A 21,743-nucleotide genomic window follows, 5' to 3' on the forward strand; every position below is an offset into this window, starting at 1 on the left:
ACCCAACCACCATCCCCCAACCCTCTTCCCCCAAAAATATAACACCAAATGGCCCCTTGGGACACAACTTTATACAACAACATTTTGGATCCTATACCCCATCTATTACCATACCCCCATCATTTGGATCCTATACCCCATCTATTACCATACCCCCATCATTTGGATCCTATACCCCCATCTATCCCCATACCCCCATCATTTGGATCCTATAACCCCATCTATCCCCATACCCCTATCATTTGGATCCTATACCCCATCTATTCCCATACCCCCATCATTTGGATCCTATACCCCCATCTATTCCCATACCCCTATCATTTTGTTCCTCTACCCCCATCCTACGGTTTCCATACACTAACATTTGATCAGAAGGAGTTTCTGGTTCATTGCCATCCGTGACACAAAGCAATCAGCGTTACTCCGTGTGATCTCTGTGCGGATCTCCTGTGGAATGATTTCCCAGCCCAGTACACTGAATTATACACAGATATTACTCTCACTCAGAAGATAACAGAGTCCAGTATCAAACCCAACCCCATGACAAACACCAGAACCCAGCAAATGGATCTAATCATCCGGACCTGGCAAGCAGAAGAGGTGACAATGGACTCCAGTTTTGGGTTATGGATAATGGGTGATGTGTTATAAAGCTGGAAGATGCTGCAGCAGATCTCACCTTTGTACTGTATGTATTCTGCATCATCCTTTGTAAGTTTTTATTGCTGTTTGGATTTAGGCCAATCATAAAACTTAACAGAACTTTGCACATTGGCCCTGATTTATTAAAGCTCTCCAAGACTGGAGAAGATACACTTTCAGCAGTGAACCTGGGTGATACAGAAAACCTGGAATGGATTTCTTAAAAGTCATTTACTATTTGTTAGCAAATGTTTTCAATTATGGACCAGATTCATTCCAGGTTTTCTGAGTGTTAATTTCAGTAAATCTTCCACATTTTTTATCTATTGATTTATTATATCTGAAATGGGTCATGTTCATGTACCATGAGCTGTAGATGTAAAATTACTCAGTGACTTCTATTTATAAATGATTCCCCTGTCAATTCACTCATAACATTTGTTTCTTTCCTATTCATTTGTTTTGGAACAGCTGTGCACCATTGACAATTGGCCACTAGCTGGGTGATCCAGCAAACCTGGAATGCTTTTCCTTGAAGTCATTAGCTATTTGTAAGCAAAAGGTTTTTAATTCTTAACCAGATGCATTCCAGGTTTCCTAGATCACCCAGCTTCACAGATGAAAGTGAATTCTCTCCAGCCTTGGGGAGCTTTAATAAATCAGGGCCATTGATTTCATATCAGATAAGATCCCTTATACCCCTTCATTGCCCCCAATGCAGTTCCACATTTCCTGTCTGATATTTAGGCGACATCTGAAGATTAAAGCTCATTTATTGGATTTGCAGAATAAAGAAACAATACGAGATGTACAATGTTACTTTGTGTCTCTGTGTATGTAAATATCGGGTCACATGACCTGTTTCCTGACAGCTGCAGCTTCTACACCCTCTCTGAGTGCTCGCAAACCCTGGCTGTCATTCTTACAGCTGGGAATTGTCAGCAGGTGTGAGAGGGAGGTGGGGCAGAAGAACAGGAAGTGCTGGATACACCTGCGCACTTTTATGTAGTGTGTTCAGTGTGTATAAAAACTTGGAGTCAGAATGAAAGTCCAATATTATGGGAGGTGACGCCATTTTGTTGTAGTCCTGTACACAGTGAGAGTCACCCGAATACCAATGTGCGCGTCTGCTATAAATACCCCATGAGGAGACAGAAATATTAAACAGATGAAGCTCTAGCGGTGGCTGTTCTCTGCCTGCCGATTGGTCAATTGCTTGTCAATAGACGTCATGTGGCTCAGTTCCCTGTCCTTATTGGCTGGAGTTTATTACGCTATCATTAATAGCTTGCTTAATGCCCCGCCCTCAATATCTGACCGGTTGGGATGTTTGAAAAGAGTGACGAATTTGTGCGCTGAACAGTGATTGGCTTAGAGAGGCGTGACGTCAGCGGCTGGGGGATTCTCTCCTCTCCTATTGGCGGAGAAGTTTTTGTCTTGCCGTGCCGGTGTGGAATAGGTGAGTGAGGGGAGAGGAGAGTCAGCGGCTCAGGGGCCACCGGGGGGACAAGGGGAGGGGCCACACCCCTCTAGAAACTTCCCCCTGAGTGGGGAGATTCCAAGGGGATGTCCCGGTGCTGAGGGGGTCCCGTTGATCCGGGGGCTGCCATCCACCTACAGCCGGGGTGACAGAGGGCCCAAATTACAACTAAATGTATATTTCCTTCTCATTGGATAGAAAACCTTTTCATATGGAAACAAGTCTGGAACAAGCTGATAATAGGGAGAATAGAAAACTTCCTCCATTTGTAGCCTTCTGAGGTCAGTGCTTAGCTTTGTGCACAGACTAACAATAACAATAATAATCTTCTATGGGAATCCAACCATTCATGCCTTGGCAGGGAAAAGCTGGAAATGCCAGACGCGGCCAATGCGGGGCCACACAAAGGCAGAGAGCCCACTGGTCTATAGATGTGATGCCGGGAATTGTAGTAGCGATGTTATTTCAATGAAGCGGAGGGTCAGCTGCAATTCATATTTAGGATTCCTTGGGCGGGCCAAACCAAGGATGTTAGGGGCCAGCTTTGGCCCTCGGGCCATTGTTTGACACCCCCTGCTTAATACAAACAGCTCCGGGTTACCGCTGTCTATACATTTACCGGTCCCAGGTCACAATCACAAGACAATTCCCGGCATGTGAATCCAGAGCTGACATGTGGCAGTGCCTCGGCACCGGTGGACGTGGCGTAGCAGGATCTTCCTTGTGTACAGTGGACTGTGTTGAGGCTTTGTGCCTCCAAACCCCCCCCCCTTACCAAAGTCAACTCCCCCCGCACCGCGAGAACCAACAACCCCCGTCCGGCATATTTAACTCTCCCCCCTGCATGAAGAGGAGCTGCCCCCCAGTGCCCCCCCCCCACCCCCCCCCCTTACCAAAGTCAACTCCCCCCGCACTGCGAGAACCAACAACCCCCGTCTGGCATATTTAACTCTCCCCCCTGCATGAAGAGGAGCTGCCCCCCAGTGCCCCCCCCCTTTACCTCCCCCTGAGTGCAGCTACACTGCTCTCCATCCTTATAGCTACCATGGGGGTCCCAGGCACCCTGTTGGACTGTACATCCTCCATGTTGACACCCCAACTGATTGTTCCTCCTTTATCCCAGATGACTTACCTGTTATTCTTTCCAATTTTCCCCATTCTGGGTGACAACACCCCAAAAGCACTGAGGATTTTACAGCTGTGCTGTCACCTCCTGCTGGATCACCCCATAGGACACCATTATGACACAGCCAGGGTTTTGCTGCGAGCAGTGACAGCCACAGCCGCGGTTCCCTAATGCAGCTCTGTGGTTGAGGTAGGAGATGAAATATTTATAATTCGATCCAATAGAAAGCTTTGTATGGAATAAGGAAAGGTAATGCTGCTGTCTGATCTCCTATGAGGGGGGAGATTTCCTTCTTGTCCCATTGACAGGAAGTTAGATGAAATCTCTTCTCAATAGGTTGTCACTGCTATTGGTGTCCCCACTGGAAGATTTCCGGTGACTCCTGGTTTGTATTCATTGTAACAATTTATTGTCCATCAGTGTCCTCGCTGTCACATTTGTTACCCACAAAAGCTGCCATTGTGACCCTGATCTGACTTTAGGACTTGGCTCCTCCCACATGTCTATGTAGAGTATCTCATTGGTCCCTGAGAGTCCTGTCTGGTGTCCAGGAAGAGAGCTGATTGGTTGAACACTTCCAATGATATATCTTACAACCAATCTAAATGTATACAGAACTCAATGCCAACCTCCCCTATCTCCTCTCCTGCAGGTCCTCTCCAGATTTCAGGTTAGTTGTGCAGGCCGGACGTCGCCCGCAATCCTCTCTTATCTGCCACACAATGGAGAAAGTGCGCTGCCCGGAGCATGGTGAGTGGTGGAAGTGGCGGTGCCCATATAATGGAAGCTGTCCCATGTTGGGGTCCCATCAGTCTTCTCACTCCCTTAATTTCCCCTTACAGGCTGTCTGTGCTTCCTGAAAACCGGCACTCGGGATGGACCCAGCAAAGGGAAAAGCTTTTATATCTGCTCAGCCAATCGCAGCACTCCCTGCGCGTTCACCCAGCCTGCTGAGTATGTATTGAGTTATATACAAATCTGGGGTCACCTATGCTCCACCAATCAGATTCTGTGTTTGAGTGCTTGATCCCGCCCCCTCAGCCTGACATGTGTTGTAATATAGGGGGCGCTATCACTGGCTCATTATAGCCTTTCTTGTTATTGGCTATCTGTATAATTTGCCATGTTGTATCTTTGTGTTCAGCCTTCCTCCATCTTCCTGTCTGCTGCATGAGGACCATCAGGTAGAGCTGCAGACGTTGGTGAAGCCGGAGTCCGGAGGTTACAGGTCAGTGGGCCATTGGTCTCTAACATAGCTGGGGAGCCCCTTTATATCCAGATATATAGACATTTATTAAAGGGGCACCCCGCAGTCTGTAGTGTAGAATAACCAATTCCTGTTTCGTGTCTCTGCAGGTTGTATTATCGCTGCACCAAAAGTAAAAGTGATGGCAAGAAGTATTGTGGGAATATTCCATGGCAGGTAATGCAACGATGGGAGGGGGGCATGGAATCTTTTCTCTCCCTCAGAAAGTGACGCAGAAGCCAGTTATCCGGTCCGAGCTGCCGTTAGAAAATTCTGATAAACCTCAGAGAAATCCATTTAAAGTCATCAATGAGGATCCCGTACATACAACATGGAAAGAGATCATCGAGGACAGAAATCACAGGAAGGGGGATGTGCGGCTCCGGGATGAAGTCGGGAAGTTGATCAGGAGAAGATTCACACCAACAGGAAGTCCGATCAGGAGAAGATTCACACCAACAGGAAGTCAGATGAGATTTCAGTAAATGGGAGTCTGGAGGAAGAGCCAGTCTGCTTCCAGGGATGGAGGGAGAAGGATCTGCCATCGGGGCTGAAGATTAAGAAGAAGTCCTCAGATATCATACAAAGCACTGACCTTCAAGACAGAGAAGAGGAGGAAGTATGGAATCACCAAAGGGAATCCAGCTACCAGAAAACACGCCATGCCACACATGATAAAGTGGCCGGGGTACCACTTCAGGCCCAGGATAATGCTGAACCTACCAGCTTGGAAAAACAGATCAGTAAGGATTCTGCTGAGGAGGATGAAGTCGTATTTGTGAGCTCTCAGCCTGGAAAGGATAAAGCAGCGACAATAAGGACATCAGGGGAAGCAAAGCAAAGAACAATCACCTCCTTCCCGGGATTCCACCCACAGTCTGGGGCTCAGAACTCTGCTGGACTCCGCTCACTATTCACAGCTCAGCTTCAGCAGAAGAAGGTGGGTGACCCCCTGACTGGGGATGTACACTTACTGCTATACTCATATATAGATATATATACATGCCTTGCTAGCAACACCCCATGACTTCTTCCCCTGTCACCATGAAATACCCCTCTGTCACCTGGTGCCAGAGCAGGGGGAGCAGTGACACAACACTCCATTAGTGCTTAGTTCTAATGATTGACCTAGGCACTGAATCCTAGAAGAAGGGTCCTACATCCATATAGCTGGAAGAACTGGAACACTCTTCTGTCTGACATTATTCTGTCCAAATAATAAATTCCTTCCTGATTCCATGAGACAATCTGATGTTCCCTGGATCAGCAGTTTCTGTTATCTGTACTTTAGCCCCCCTTAGCGGTCTGATACTGTCCAAATAGGACAGTCCGTAGGACGTCTCTGCACTTCGCGGCTAGAGATCGGAGGAGGCAGACGTCTCCCCATGACCAGCAGGACCCCGGGGGACAGTGACGGAGTTAGGTAAGTAAGCTTGTTTTTTTTTTTGTTTTTTTTTTTTTTTTTAAGCTTAAAGTTACCCCGAGTGTGACTCAGGAGTACCAATTTTTGCACTAAAAATCCACCTCAAGTCACACTTGGGAATACCGCTCAGGAGGTTAAAGCCTTACTCCCCAGGTATATTCTGTGCTTCTAGAAATCATCCAACTTTTTCTTAAAGCAATCTATAGTAGTTGCTGAAACTCCTTCCTGAGGGAGCCGATTCCACATTTTTACAGATCTTACAGTGAAGAATCCCTTCCTCTAAACACAAAGAGTGTCCCCTTGTGCTTTGTAATGATCTCAAAGTGAATTATGTCTCCATCTCTGCAATCTATTCCTTTTAGAAGACAAGAATTCCTCTTTACCTTTATAAAGGAACTCCAGGCACAGTCGGCTTTCTAAAACCCTGAATAAACATTTTAAATGTGTACAGGGAGCAGTATTGTTGCCTTCTCTCTGCTTTCTGTGATACAAGGTAAATTTTGGGCTACTCTATATTCCTCAAATGACATCGCTCTCACCTTGGAGTCACAGACAGAAGCCCTGCACCCTCAGGTGTATTTTAAACTTTTATTCAGTACCAGGCCTGGTTTAAATAAAGACTGCAGAGCAGCACAATGGTGGATTTTGAGTTCTAGGTGATGTGTAGCTGTATGTAGGTTGTGTAAGGTACAATGACTGAGGTTCCCCTGTATACACCTAGCCGTGGCCATTCCTGCACAATTCAGACTTCTGGACTTCTATAGGGCTGGTAGATGAATAGGAGAAAATCTGCCTACCAGTAAATGGCTGTAATGCTCTAACACAACCAGCGCACAGCTCAATGTTAACAAACAGGAACCGCAGTCATTGGATCTCTGTAAATATAATTCTGTGTATAGAGTTTAAGGCAGAGAATCATGGTAACTACATTTAGTCTTAAAGTGCAGTTATCCTTTACCAGTGATCTCCCCAGCCCCTTTTAGCTGGGCACACCACCCGGCTGTTTTTATGTGGTTACTGAAGAGTTCCATCCTGGAGGATCCCCGGACGATGGAAGATGAACAATCTTAATGGAAATGAAGGGGGAGAGCGCACGGCAGGGTGCTGCTCCGTCATTCTCCTCCTCTCCATAGAGCAGATTGGTGCTGTATGTACAGCGCTCGTTCATGCAGCGTGCAGTCTTTAGTCGCTGGAAAGGATTGTAAAAGATTCTTTCCAACGACAATTATTGCATGTTTGTATGCAGCTTAAGTGTAAAGGCTGACAATCTCCATTGGGGTATCATCTAACGCTTCTCCCCAGTTCTTCTGAACTCACCTACAATAAAAATCCTACCCAGCTTTTTATCTCTGTAGAATCTGCTGACAAAGCCGGAGCCCAAACTGGGAGACACATGGAAAACTGCCCCATGAGTGTTCTCTGCACAGACATGCAGGAGGAATGAGAAGAAGGAGCTTCTACCACAGGATGCAGCCTGGCTGGGTTCGGGCAATGACAGCCTAGGCTCAGTTGAAAATGTTGGCAGCATTTAATATGGAAGAAGTGATGTGGGGTACAGCTCCAGATTGTAGATAAGTAAAGTGCAGCAAATATTTGTTCTCCCCAACTAAACCAGATTCCTTAAATTATTCCTAAGATTCCCTTCGCACCATAACATGTTAGGTGACATAAAACAATAATTCAATCTCTCTCACAGCTGTGACCGTTTGGTGCTGGAATACAGTAAGCACAGCCATCGTTTTCCACTCTGTTACCTGACCGCTCATTTTCTTCTCCCTTTTCCTATTTCAGGCCACTTTAGCTTCTGTCAATCTGAAGGCGCTCCCAGACCAGGGGGAAAGGTTGCGAAAACAGGTGCAAGAGCTGGAGGACGCCCTGGATTCTCTATCATTGGCCCCTGAGAGCTCTCAGCAAGAAGGTAATGTACTTTACTGGACTCATAGCTGGGGTGAGCCCAACACACACACACGGATCTCTGCACGCTGTTTATGGCAGTGACCCTTCTTTTATTCTGATTTACATTGATCAGTTTTACATTTCCAGCATGTGTCTGATTATTCACTGATAAATATGTCTCTGCTTAATCAGAAACTAAACTTGGGTTGTGAGCTTCTGCCATAATCAGCAATTATGTTTCAATAGTTTTTTATTAAATGTTTCATAATAAACAATATTGTAACAACAACAAGTATATTATCTATAATTAAACATTGTTCTGTTGGTTGATATATATCATACTTATCAGAAACAAATATCAAAATGAAGAAATTTAAAGAGAAAAACAAAAAATGAACAAAGAAATAATATAAGGTTAAAGCAAAGAAAGATCCTGGAAGTTTATTATATCTAAATATTTATTCTTCACATCTTTTCATAAACCAGTGAGTTTGCATCTCCGATTTCTCATCCATCCGGACCAACTACATGTAAAGTCTGACTAATTTATTTATAATTGGGAACATTTATTCATAAGCACGATATGGATTACTATCTCTAACATTTGAGAGAAATGAAATATTGGATTTCCCATTTTTCAAAATATTGTGTTTGGCTGCCAATAAAATAAATATGATTGGAGTTCTCATAAGATCAATACCTATATGAAGTATCGCTGGTTGGGGTGCTGGAACAATTGGGACTTTGGATAATTCTGAGATTACTGGAATGATTGATTTCTTGTATGATCCTTGGGATGAATAGTACCGGAACATATGAGGCAATGAACCCTCTTTTCCACATTGTCTCCCACAGTTGGGAGAATAATTTGCATGGAATGTCGTCATTTTAGAAAGTGTATAATGCCAAATATACAATATTTTATTCAACAATCTCTAGTGATTGGCAGAACTAGTGGTCTTCTGGGTTATAGATATTGTTTTTTCCTATAATTGGGCAGAATAATTAATCATTAATTCTGTACAGCATACATGTCGATTTATGCACCTTGTGCTGTCACTGTGGATTGATGACAGGTCCAGGACTTGTTATCGCTGCAGGGATGGGTGCCGCCATCTTCACCACTTTGGTTCGCTATAAGATAACAAAGTAATAAATGCATTTTAGGGATTTTGTTTTTGGGGGTCTTGAAAATAAATAAATACATTTTACTGTCAACAAAGTTTCCATTTTAGTCTGTAATTCACGCCATTTAATGACAATGATGTTTCTGTATTAGCAGGGCAAAGTTGTGTGTAAATCTAAGGCTCTTTGTTTTGCATTTGTAAAGCAGGAATAAAATCTAATTGTCTGAGCTCCCACCTAAAGTTGGTTTTCTGATCACATAGGTGATTGCTCAGAGGTCTGTACATGGGTCAGTTTACATGGGTCGCGTTGTTCAATCTTTGTTCTTTTCTGCAGTCAATCAAGAGATGAAGCCCGAATCTGGAAACCCATTTAGCAAGCCGAACCCCGTGGAGGCTAAAAGGGGTGTAAAGCCGCTGTCTTTCCATGAGCTGCCCCCGAGTTCCCTGGGTGTGCATGCATCAGGACTCAGTTCCAGTCAGAACTACGGAAGTTTGTATGGAGGTGAGTGCAAGGATCCGGAGATGATAGAACTCTAATTATACACAGCCAACTTATTCCCTGCAGATTCCAGACATTCATTCCATTATTCCACTATCACCAAGAGATCTAATTATCTCATATCATCTAATTCTTCATATCTGAAAAGATAAAGAGATTCAGATATGGAGACTGTTATTGGACTTTTTCTTGTGTAAATCATTTTTTATTTTTACGCCAACATAATCCTCCTTGCCAATCCATGTTGTTGGTTACCCATAGTTATTAAGGGAAACGTGTGTGTGTGTGTCTACATAAATAGGTAAATAACTTGGAATATCATATTGTGGAATTTTATGTATCAGTTAACAATATTCCATAGGTAAATAGTGGTTAGCGTGAATACTAGTTCATTTTTTTATAAGGTTCACTGATTAAAAATTCCTGTTCTTGTCTGTTCTCTCCCTGCAGACCCTCAATGGCAGAGTCTGTATGGGGGCCGCATGACGGAAGAACGTCTCTTTGCTGTTCGTAATGCAACAAGCGAAGCCATCGACCACCTTCACAAGAGCCTGGAGTCCTGTCCCAGTATCGAAGCTGCTGCTGAGGATCCATCAGGTCTGAAGGTATTGTATAGGAGCCCCGCGTCCTGCACTTACTATTTATTGTTTAATATACCGACTACTAGTCGGTCCATTATACCCCTGACTACTGCTCGTCTATAACTCTCTCTCCAGTGATTCTCTATACACTGCTCGGTGTCTTACAGGTTTCTCTACTCCCGCACCAGAAACATGCCCTGGCCTGGCTACAATGGAGGGAGAACCAAAAGCCACAGGGGGGAATTCTGGGTAAGTTTGGGGATCAGTATTGTTTTAAGTCTACATTAAAAAAAATTGTATACCCATTGAGCTGTTCATACTGGGCCCCCGGCAATTCAAGGAGATGCTACATGAGCGATTTGCTCTGCTCCTCCTAAGTTGCGGCAGTGCTGCTTCTCTGCGGTTCTGTGCCAGACATTGGTCTGCTCCCTTTTAGTTAGTAAGGGTCCTGCCCTGACCCTGGCATCACACATCAGTTCCTGCCCTATCTTTGGCCTCCTAATTTTAATATTATTATTTTTAATAAACAAGATTTATTTAGTGCCAACATATTACGCAGCGCTGTACATTAAATAGGGGTTGCAAATGACAGACGAAACAGACAGTGACACAGGAGGGAAGGATCCTGCCTCTAAGAGCTTACAATCTAAGAGGTGGGGGAACTAACACTTAATAGAAGGGGAGATATGCAGTGGTGGGAAGTAGTGAGGGTTTAGAAGACAAAAGAAGACGGGTAGGCAAGTTTGAAAAAATGGGTTTTGAGCGCTCTTTTAAATGAGCAGAAAGTAGGAGCAAGCCGAATAGGACGAGGAGACCATTCCAGAGAGTTGGGGCAGCTCTAGAGAAGTCTTGTATCCGTGTGTGTGATGAGGTTATGAGTGAGGAAGTCATTAGTAGGTCATTGGAGGAGCGGAGAGAGCGGCAGGGGGAGTATTTTTTAACCATGTCAGAAATGTAAGTGGGACAATAACTGTGGAGGGATTTGAAGGCAAAGCACAGGAGCTTAAATTTGATTCTAAGGTGAAATGGAAGCCAATGGAGAGAACTACAAAGAGATGCAGCGGAAGAGGAGCGGAGCGAAGGATGGATGAGTCTGGCTGCAGCATTCATAATAGATTGTAGAGGAGAGAGTCGGGTTAGTGGAATACCAGAGAGGAGGATGTTACAGTAGTCCAGACGGGAGATGATAAGAGCGTGTACAAGGAGTTTGGTGGTCTCAGGGGACAGGTAGGGGCGGATTTTGGAGATGCTGCGTAGGTGAAAGTGACTGGACCTGGAATAATTATTATCCATTAGTCCATATATTGTGTGACCTTTATCCAGAGAAATACAGCCTCAGAGACAAGAAATAAGGGCCACATAGGGCCCACACTACTTATTTCATCTGCCTGCATTCTAATATCTGTGATGTTTCCTGAGCAGAGCTGTAGGAGGCTCAGCATTTCTTGTTCATAATGCATTCACCTATATGATTGTATTGGCAGCGGATGACATGGGTCTGGGGAAGACGCTCACTATGATTGCTCTAATCTTGGCTCAAAAGCGGAAGCAAAAGTCAGAGAAGGATGAGAAGAAACTGGAGAGCTGGATTTCCAAAACAGGTAAAGATGGAGAAATGGTGAATGAGGGGTGTAAAAGGATTCATTGCAGGACTTGTCTTGTGTGTATGTTGTGAAAGAATTAATGAGGGGAATGGCCTCAGATTGGTGTATTTTAATCTGGGGTCAGGTCTGGGATTCCCACACCCATAGATTCTCCACCAAGCAACCACAGGAAATCCACTACCCACAAACTTTACCAACTAACCGTTCAGGATATTAGTACAGCAGAGTGAACTTTCTGAGCAAAATTCAGAAAATTGCATCACCTGTGGGAAGGTAGACTTATGTCATTGCTGCACTGATAGCAAAGGATATCTATCTGTCAATCCCAAATATGTGCAACTTCTCTGTAGAAGTCATCTCCCTTATGGTCATTAGCAGCATCCAGACCACTTTTAGCAGACAGGTGGAGCTGACGAGTCGCAATCCTCCCATTACAGGGCTATGATTGGCAGGTGAATCACTATTGACCTGTCGCTGACCTGTACTTTAAGGTGGTCTCCCCTCGTACAGAACACATATTACACGTCTGATGACGCAGAAATAGAACTGTTCTTGCATATTCTGAAGCTCACACTCTTCGTTGCACTTTTACAAAGCTCCTGTGCTGCACCAAGTATGATATTTAATACTTCAGTATGTATATGGAAATGTTACGTTATAGAATGCCAGGCAGATGTACAGGAACTTCCATGTTTAATATGAGTTGTGGAAGTTCTAGGGCTTCCGGCAGGAATTGTGGTCAGTGATCTGTACCTTATGACGCTTACCTTTGTACGGCCCGGTTCCAGCTCGTATTATTCCTGATTAATATGTCTTCTCTGTCCTCAGATTCCACGCTGAGCGTCTCCCGGGGGACTCTGATCATCTGCCCGGCCTCCCTTGTCCATCACTGGAAGAAAGAAGTAGAAAAGAGAGTATTGGATGGTAAATTGCGAGTTTATTTGTACCACGGCCCCAATCGGGAGAAGGACAGCAGATTGTGAGTACATCTGGATCTCCGGATTCTGATGGTTTGTTGTGCAGGCAGCTCTAGATATTAGATGATTGATGTAGCTACACCCACCAATCATTTCTAAGGGCCCCTAAGGTTTCTGTGTCCTTCAATGAACCAGAAAGAAAACCATGGCGGGTTCTCCCCTTTGTGTTAGGATCATGCTGTTTTGTTGCTTGGTACCTAACTGAAGTATTCCTATTTATTGTACAGCGCTGTACAATATGTTGGCGCTATATAAATAGTATTTAGTAATAATATTATCCTGGGCTGGCCACTTGTTTGTTGGCTGCATACCTTACATATATCGGATCCCTGTGTCCCCTAATGGACTCTCGGGTAAAGTCTGTTTCCGGCTGGGTTGATAGAATAATACCTGACCTGTACGGGGACTGAGTGCTATATGGGAAAACCTGGGAGAGAAAACAACTGCAGCAGTGACCGGGTTAACACCCCTCCAGTATAACATGTTTTATATTCGGAAGTTTCTACAGATTCAAAGCATAAAACTGGTTACCCACAGGAAGATTCCCACGCCCAGAGATCCTCCGTCAAGTGACCGCAGAAATTCCCCCACCCACAAACTGCTTACTAACTGACAGTTCAGGATATCAGTACAGCAGAGCTCATACTGAACTCCTCTGTGATCGCAGCCAATGGGGTTTAGTCATTAATGTCCCCTCCGGTATCTCTGCAGTGCTAGGTCAGGGTACAGCAGGATTTGTCTTCATTCGGTTTTCTCACATAAACATAATTGATCTGGGAATTAGGGGAAGGTGTAAGGACATACAGTGCAGCAAAATCTGCTGTGTATGGGGCCACATAGCCGCATGTCAGCCAGTGTGCCATTTATTATTAGATCATGTGATGAGATGACAGCAGGATGTGCTATGGGTGGTAGTCAGAAATGTGGCAAAAGGGGCATTATGGGAAGCATTATGGGAAGGAGGCAGGCTGGGGATACTGAGTGACCTAAAGTGGCTCTTGCTTTTGTTGTGGTGTCAGATACCAGGGGACACCTCCAGAGGTCCTGTAATTTCCATGCCCGGTCCATCACAAGGGGAACCTGCACAATATTTGGCTGATCGGGGTATTTGTGTCTATAATTTATAAAACATAAGTATCTCATTGTAAAACTCCTTTGCATGTTTAGGGGAACCCAGTGACCCCCCTGTAATATTCATGACACCCGTACAATTCATGGATGTTTCTTGTTGTCAGGTTGTCGCAGTACGACATTGTTGTCACCACTTACTCGCTGGTTTCCAAAGAGATTCCTGCAAAGAAGGAGGAGGGAGAGTCGCCGGCCCAGGACCAGGATCTGGAGGTGAGTGGAGCGTACATTTGTGATCAGGTCATGGTATTGAGGGGGATGGGAAACATATTTACACAAAATCTAATAATTGGTTGGTGGATTGTGGAACATTCACTCGTGTGATCATGGTGTGAAAATCTACAATACCAATAGTGCGATCCTTATAGCTGACCGGGGGGGAGGGGATGATGGTGTTCGAGTCATTCACTCTTCCTTTCTATATGTATTGTGGAATTACCCCGAATCCTTCTCTCTCTCCCTGTTCATAGGACAGAGCGGCCTCCTCTCCTCTCCTTCGCATTGCCTGGGCACGGATCATCCTGGATGAGGCCCATAATATTAAAAACCCCAAAGTCCAAACCTCCATCGCAGTGTGCAAGCTGAGAGCTGGGGCCCGCTGGGCTGTGACAGGGACCCCCATACAGAATAACTTGCTGGATCTCTACTCATTGCTACGGTGAGATATGGTGAGGGGGGCAGCTTGTCCTGTTCTGCCCTCTCATTGGGGGGGCAGCTTGTTTTGTAATGATTTGGACCCGGTGATACGGTAATGCTGTGTGGCCCCAGGAGGGCTGTGATATGCTGCGTGCTCTGGGGCCCATGGTCTGTTCTGTGTTTTCTCATCCTATCTATATTCTCGCTTGGCCAGGTTCCTGCGCTGCTCGCCATTCGATGAATACAAACTATGGAAGAATCAGGTAGATAATGGCAGCAAGAAGGGAGGAGAAAGACTGAATCTCCTGACCAAGAGTCTGCTTCTGCGGAGGACCAAAGACCAGATGGACCATACAGGAAAACCACTGGTGATTGGAGGGGGAGCAGAGGGGCGTGGTCTAATATTATACCCCATCCAATCTCTTTCCAGCTTTGATTTTGTTTTTCGTGTGTTCAGCCCTGAGGCTGAGATCATTTCTTTTTAGTGCCAGGTTTCACTTGTGTGCATTTCATACATTAGAGCCTGACAGAGCCAAGACTTTATAAAGAGGACAATGTGTGACACTGCCCTGCCCCAAACGTATATACATTGATCAACCAGAATAATAAACCTACCTACCTAACATTCTGTGCAGTCCCCTTAGTCTGACCCATCGATTCATGAACTCCGCAGGTAATCTGCAATGGTGGCAATTTGTGCTACAATAGCTCTCTGTAGATCATACCGAACGGCTCAGCTTTGGGTGCCTTACAAATCACCCCCCCCATCGGGGGTCTTTGTAACCCTATCATCCATGTTGTCCCTGTCGGGGGGTGTTGTATATACCCAGGAGCACAGAGATCTGTTCACATATATAACATTGCTTCTATACCGGCAGGTGGAGCTCCCCAAGAGAAGCAGCCAACTCCATCATCTGAAGCTGTCAGAACAGGAACAAGCCGTGTACGACGTCATATTTGCCAGATCCAGGTGTGGAGACTGAACGTCCTTTCTGTAATGTCAGGAGAACCGTGCGGAGTGTCTGATTGTAAAGGGGGCACCGGGGATGTGTGGTGTCTGTATGTGGAGGGGCACCGGGGATGTGTGCTGTCTGTATGTGGAGGGGCACCGGGGATGTGTGGTGTCTGATTGTAAAGGGGGCACCGGGGATGTGTGGTGTCTGTATGTGGAGGGGCACCCGGGATGTGTGGTGTCTGTATATGGAGGGGCACCGGGGATGTGTGGTGTCTGTATATGGAGGGGGCACCGGGGATGTGTGGTGTCTGTATATGGAGGGGGCACCGGGGATGTGTGGTGTCTGTATATGGAGGGGCACCGGGGATGTGTGGTGTCTGTATGTGGAGGGGCACCGGGGATGTGTGGTGTCTGTATGTGGAGGGGCACCGGGGATGTGTGGTGTCTGTACTGACTGGCAGACAATAGTGGGGGTGGTAGTGCCGAGGGTCACATTATCATCATCTGTAACTCTCCTTTTACCCTCCCCGCCTTTCAGATCTACTCTGCAGAATTATTTGAAAAGACATGAAGGGGGTTCACAGGCATCACCAAGGGGGGCAGATAACCCCTTTGAGAGAGGTAAGTCTTCCCCATGCTGCTCTGTATGTATACAGTCCTGTCTGTTGTATTTTTCTGTCTACTAATAACTGATATAAACCCATTGCTGTATCTGCTGAGTGGAATTATTCAGTTTTCTCCTCAGAAATGTTTATGAGCTGGGTGTGAAGAAGCTTTAGCTGGGTGGTGGCTCCCATTTTGTGACCTAACTCTTCAGTGAACCTCCCAAGAACAGCCGAGTGGTTACTGAAAAGTGCCGGGTGGTGCGCCCAGTTAATAGGGTCCGAGGAGAACTCCGCTGTGTCATTACTGTTACACAGGGGGAGACTGAAGCTGTATGATGGGCAGTGCTGCCCATAGTTTATGTATTGCTGTATATTGTATATTATGTATTACTGTGATTCCCTGGTTCCACCTTTTCTCTTTTCTTACAGTTGCTCGGGAGTTTGGGACCACCCAGAGTGAACTTTCCTCATCTCAGCCCTCTCAGGCGTCCAGCACGGTGCACATTCTCTCCCTCCTCCTCCGCCTGCGTCAGTGCTGCTGTCATCTCTCCCTGCTGAAGACGGTGAGCACAGCATGGGTTTGCTAATCATTCTTCACACTGCCAGGAATGCATATTGCTATATACGTAGTAATATAAAGTATGCTCCTGATATATAGATTATTAGAAGGGTTTGTACCTAAGCTTATTTGGGGGTCATGTGATACCCCCCCACCCCACTCCACCAGATCCTTTTGGCAGAATAAACAACCCCCATGTATATATATATTGTATCTGTGTATTGAGCGGAGTTCCCGGAGCTTTGTTACATATTTTAGTATGACCCAGGGTGCGGTTACTGAAAACCCAAACCTCAAATATTCATCATTTTGGCTGACATGCACAGTTATTGCAGCCAAGACCTTGAGGTGAAAATGTTCTGCATTTCCATTGTTTGGACTCCAGAAAACGATTCCCAGAGATGCGGAATCTCCGACTGTGCAATGTGTGGAATGATGGGATTTCATGAATCGGTGACAATTTTTAGTGTTTGTTCTGATTGGTCTGTATACTGGCAATGTGATCACCACATCCCCCAATGATGGGGAAATCAGAAATGTGTATGTGTGACATTTACATGGCCATCAATTTCTGAATTATTATCATCTAGCACAATTCATCAATAAAAAGTAATTATGAGAAATAATCAGATATAAAATACTGAGAATGAATCCCTATAGATTGACAGATCCAAACAATATATTGTATCAGACCTCCTGCTCGCCGCAGATATATAGAGCCCCCCCCCAGGGCAGACCAATCACCCCAGGGGTAGAATGTGTAACTTGCGTTCTGATTGGTCCCTGGATATCTAAAGCTAATTTTCCTATGTTTTACATCACTTGTAAAGGATTTGATTTAACTTTTTAAGGTTTTGATGGTGTAGTTATCCTTTAGATGTATTTTCTGGGTGTTATTGTAATATTCCCCATCAGATGGGGATTAAAGTATTAATAATGTTTGAAGATATTACATGCTTCCTATAGGATATTATCTGATAAAATATACGTAATATTAATGGCAGACAACCTTTTTATTTTCCTCAGATGTCATTTGATATATTTTTCATAGATTAGACAGAATTTCCATATAACCCTCCCCCCCCCACATGCTGTGACCCCCTAAACCTCCTCCCTGCCCCCCTCTGTCCTCCATGTTTTATACATTGGTACCAGTTCTGATCTCTCCCACAGACTTTGGACCAGATGGAGCTGAAGAGTGAAGGGCTGAGCCTGACCCTGGAGGAGCAACTCAACGCCCTATCCTTGTGTGACCTCCAGACCCCGGACACCAAACCCACCGTCTCTATGAATGGAACCAACTTCAGCGCTGAGCTGTTTGAGAGCGAATGCCAGAGCACCAAGGTACAAAGATTAAATTGTGTGATTGTTAGTGTGAGAATCGGGGTGTAAACCAAAGAGCCCCAACAATAAATGCTGAGAGGTGGAGAATTATCGCTGCCGCTGTATACAATGTCGCACCTCCTCCATCTCTCCCAACAGATCGATTCTCTCATGGCGCAGCTGAAATCCATAACCTCCGGAGCTGACCCCCAGAAGAGGTGAGAGCCCTTCCATGATTGTCATAGAGCAAAGGATTCTGGGTAGTGTCTGAGTTCACCAATTACCAGGTGATAATCTAACCTGTCCTGGTAATCTCAGACAGAGATAGGATCTGTGAATATTGGGGTCACCATTGCTGTCTGTATTGTAGTTGTTGCCCCATAACGACCTTGTTGTACCCCTCCCAGTGTCATCGTGTCTCAGTGGACCAGCATGCTGAGGATTGTGGCCGTACACCTGAAGCGGATTGGACTTTCTTACGCCACCATCGACGGTTCCGTCAACCCAAAACAACGCATGGATGTGGTGGAGGAGTTCAATTTAAACCCCCGGGGGCCCCAGGTATGAAAGCTGCCCTGCCTGGTAATGTTTTCATTAGTCTTGCTGCTGATGGGCCCCTTCTTCCTGCACATGACATGAGGATCAATGGTGTACAGACCCCTCTGTTCCTTCTCCTCTCCTGTTGTGTTCATGGTCTCCCTGTCTCCTGTGTAGGTGATGTTGGTGTCTCTGTGCGCTGGGGGAGTCGGATTAAATTTGATTGGTGGGAATCACCTCTTCCTATTGGACATGCACTGGTAAGTCTTTTTTTCATCCGTCCTCTACCTGTTACAGTCCCCAGACTGACCGCGCCTTCTCCCGTTACACTCCCCAGACTGACCGCGCCCTCCTCCCGTTACACTCCCCAGACTGACCGCACCCTCCTCCCGTTACACTCCCCAGACTGACCACACCCTCCTCCAGTTACAGTCCCTGGACTGACCGCACCCTCATTCCGTTACAGTACCTCTAATAACCGCACCCTCCTCCGATTAGAGTCCCTAGACTGACTGCACCACCCCCCGTTACACTCCCCAGATTGACCGCACCCTCCTCCCATTACAATCCCCGGACTGACCGCACCCTCCTCCCGTTACAATCCCCGGACTGACCGCACCCTCCTCCCGTTACACTCCCCAGACTGACCGCACCCTCCTCCCGTTACACTCCCCGGACTGACCGCACCCTCCTCCCATTACACTCCCCGGACTGACCGCACCCTCCTCCCGTTACACTCCCCGGACTGACCACGCCTCCTCCCGTTACACTCCCCAGACTGACCGCACCCTCCTCCCGTTACAGTCCCTCTAATGACCGCGACCTCCTCCCATAACAGATGACAGACTACACCCTCCTTCTGTTGCATAAAACTGCAGTAAAATGCTGTCGTTTTATTCTGCTGATTTCAGCTTTCAGAAAATAAACATTTTTTGGGGGGCTGCCTAAAATTAAAATTATCTGCTGTCCACAGGGGCCACACAATAAGTTTCCAAAGGCCCTGAGGGATGATTGGCCACCAGAGAGATGATTGGTTGTTGTTCGTGACCCTGATAGCGCTGTCCACAGGGGCCACACAATAAGTTTCCAAAGGCCCTGAGGGATGATTGGCCACCAGAGAGATGATTGGTTGTTGTTCGTGACCCTGATAGCTGATTGGCTGTTAATAACAGACAGTTCTGATTATCTTCCTCCCCCTCAGGAATCCAGCGCTGGAGGACCAAGCCTGCGACCGAATATACCGAGTAGGACAGCACAAGGATGTAGTGATCCACAGGTCAGAGATTATTAATATTATACAGGATTTATATAGCGCCAACATATTACGTAGCGCTGTACAATAATAGGGGCGCAATGACAGACAGATACAGACAGCGACACCAGGAGGAGGGGTGGACCCTGTCCCGAAGAGCTTACAATCTAGGAGGTGGGGGAAGTATCACACAATAGGAGGGAGATATGGAATGGTGGGGAGTAGTGAGGGTTTAGGAGACAGAAGAAGACGGGTAGGTGAGGGGGAAGCTTTTTAAACGAGCAGAAAGTAGGAGCCTGGGGGGGCGGGGGTGTATTTTATTATCAGGTCAGAAAGGTAAGTGAGACAAGAGCCCTATACAAATAGCAGCTAAATATCTGCATAGGAATTGAATGGAAGGTATAATTTTATTATTATTAGATAAATGTTTGCTTGTCATAAAGATTTCTCTGCTAGAATCCTGCTGAGGTTTTTGCTGAATTCCTCTGTGCAGCTCATCCACCAGGAGCCTGCAGTGTGTGAGATCATATGACAAATTGGGGAGATTCTCTGGAACATTCTGTGTTCCCAGTTACAGATATGAAATATAGCGGCCCTCCCGGTGTCAGCTCGCCCCGTGATCATTTGGTGGTGCAATCCTAGTAATCGCTCTGTGCTGCCCCCTACAGGTTTGTGTGTGAGGGGACGGTAGAGGAGAAGATCTCCCAACTTCAGGAGAAGAAGAAAGAATTGGCAAAAAAAGTCCTGACTGGCAACAGCACCACCTTCACCAAACTCACCCTGGCTGACCTGCGGCTGCTGTTTGGGGTGTAGACAGTCGCCCCTTCTTGGTCACCCCCCCCCCCCCCCGCAAAGGCTGTGCTCATTGTAGGGGGCGCTATGCAGGAAAAAATATCGGTTATTCTATAGTTTGTCTTCAGAAAACACTCTGAGGTCTGTTAATGTCTCCGTCTGTATATTTATTATATTATCACCGTTATCTATGTGTGTAATAAAGCAGAACTTTTATACAATGCTTGTCTGTGTTATGGGGAATCCGGATATAGGCAATATGGCCGACACCTGGAGGACAACTGACCATACCTATAAGATCCTTGCAGGTTCCATTCCAAAGCTAATAATGAGGATTTGCCCCCATTCGTGAGGTCAGGTACTGATGGTGGGGATTTGCCCCCTATTGATGAGGTCAGGTACTGATGGTGGAGATTTGCCCCATTAGTGAGGTCAGGTACTGATGGTGGGGATTTGCCCCCTATTGGTGAGGTCAGGTACTGATGGTGGCCCCTATTGGTGAGGTCAGGTACTGATGGTGGAGATTTGCCCCCTATTGATGAGGTCAGGTACTGATGGTGTGGATTTGCCCCCTATTGATGAGGTCAGGTACTGATGGTGTGGATTTACCCCCATTGATGAGGTCAGGTACTGATGGGGATTTCCCCCCTAGTGGTGGGGTCAGGTACACCTGGCTTACAATTCCAATTCACCCCAAAGGTGTTCAGTAGGGATGAGGTCAGGGCTCTGTGGAGGACCCCTGAGTTCCTCCACACCAAACTGGTGACCCCATGTCTATGGAGCTGGCTTTGTACCCCGGGGCACAGTCATTGGGGAACAGAAATGGGTCTTCACCAAACTGTGAGCACAAGGCTGGAAGATGACAATAGTCTGCAATGTCTTTGTATGATGGGGGATTCCCGGGACTCCACCATTGGGCGGTTCCCATACTTTAGTTGCGATGCTCTGCAGATCTCAGGCCGTGTTGTATAACAATCGGGAGGACAATGAGATTTATACAGCCGGAGTTTGGAAGATTTCCCAGATCATCATTTCCTGTGCTGGTAACAATCCTGCCTGAAACACGACACTGCAGAGCTGCTAGGCTTTGTCCATGCCGGAGTCATTAAACTTTGTTTCAGATTAGAAGGTTCTATAATAATAATCCCAGATGAATGCTGTGTATCGGGGAGATTCACCCATCAGTGGGAGAATAATGAGCTGAGCACTGCGGGCCCCTGGGGGGTCCATTTATAAAGCAGTAAATCTGATATTCATTGCAGGTGAATGTTTTCATGACTCTTATGGCAGTGAATGTTTTATGAAGTTTGTCAGCCTTACAGATTTGTCACCGGGGCCCGCAGTGGTGAATCTGA

General features: G+C 46.1%; 1 protein-coding gene across 1 annotated transcript; it reads left to right on the forward strand.

Moving 5' to 3' along the window:
• The first annotated feature begins 1,961 nt into the window (after window positions 1-1,961).
• On the forward strand, window positions 1,962-20,609 carry TTF2 (transcription termination factor 2). The gene is given in 25 exon segments (XM_072398484.1): window positions 1,962-2,101; window positions 3,901-3,998; window positions 4,091-4,202; window positions 4,393-4,476; window positions 4,605-4,671; window positions 4,719-4,897; window positions 4,900-5,434; window positions 7,709-7,835; window positions 9,275-9,442; window positions 9,890-10,044; window positions 10,188-10,269; window positions 11,505-11,621; window positions 12,453-12,603; window positions 13,837-13,942; window positions 14,200-14,387; window positions 14,580-14,733; window positions 15,244-15,335; window positions 15,859-15,941; window positions 16,355-16,488; window positions 17,658-17,828; window positions 17,967-18,025; window positions 18,215-18,368; window positions 18,522-18,604; window positions 19,546-19,620; window positions 20,265-20,609. Coding segments are annotated over 24 exon segments (3,249 nt in total). The 5' UTR covers window positions 1,962-2,101; window positions 3,901-3,970; the 3' UTR covers window positions 20,410-20,609.
• Window positions 20,610-21,743: the final 1,134 nt, after the last annotated feature.

The sequence above is a fragment of the Pyxicephalus adspersus genome, chromosome 1 (assembly GCF_032062135.1).
Source record: "Pyxicephalus adspersus chromosome 1, UCB_Pads_2.0, whole genome shotgun sequence".
NCBI classification, from domain to species: domain Eukaryota; kingdom Metazoa; phylum Chordata; class Amphibia; order Anura; family Pyxicephalidae; genus Pyxicephalus; species Pyxicephalus adspersus.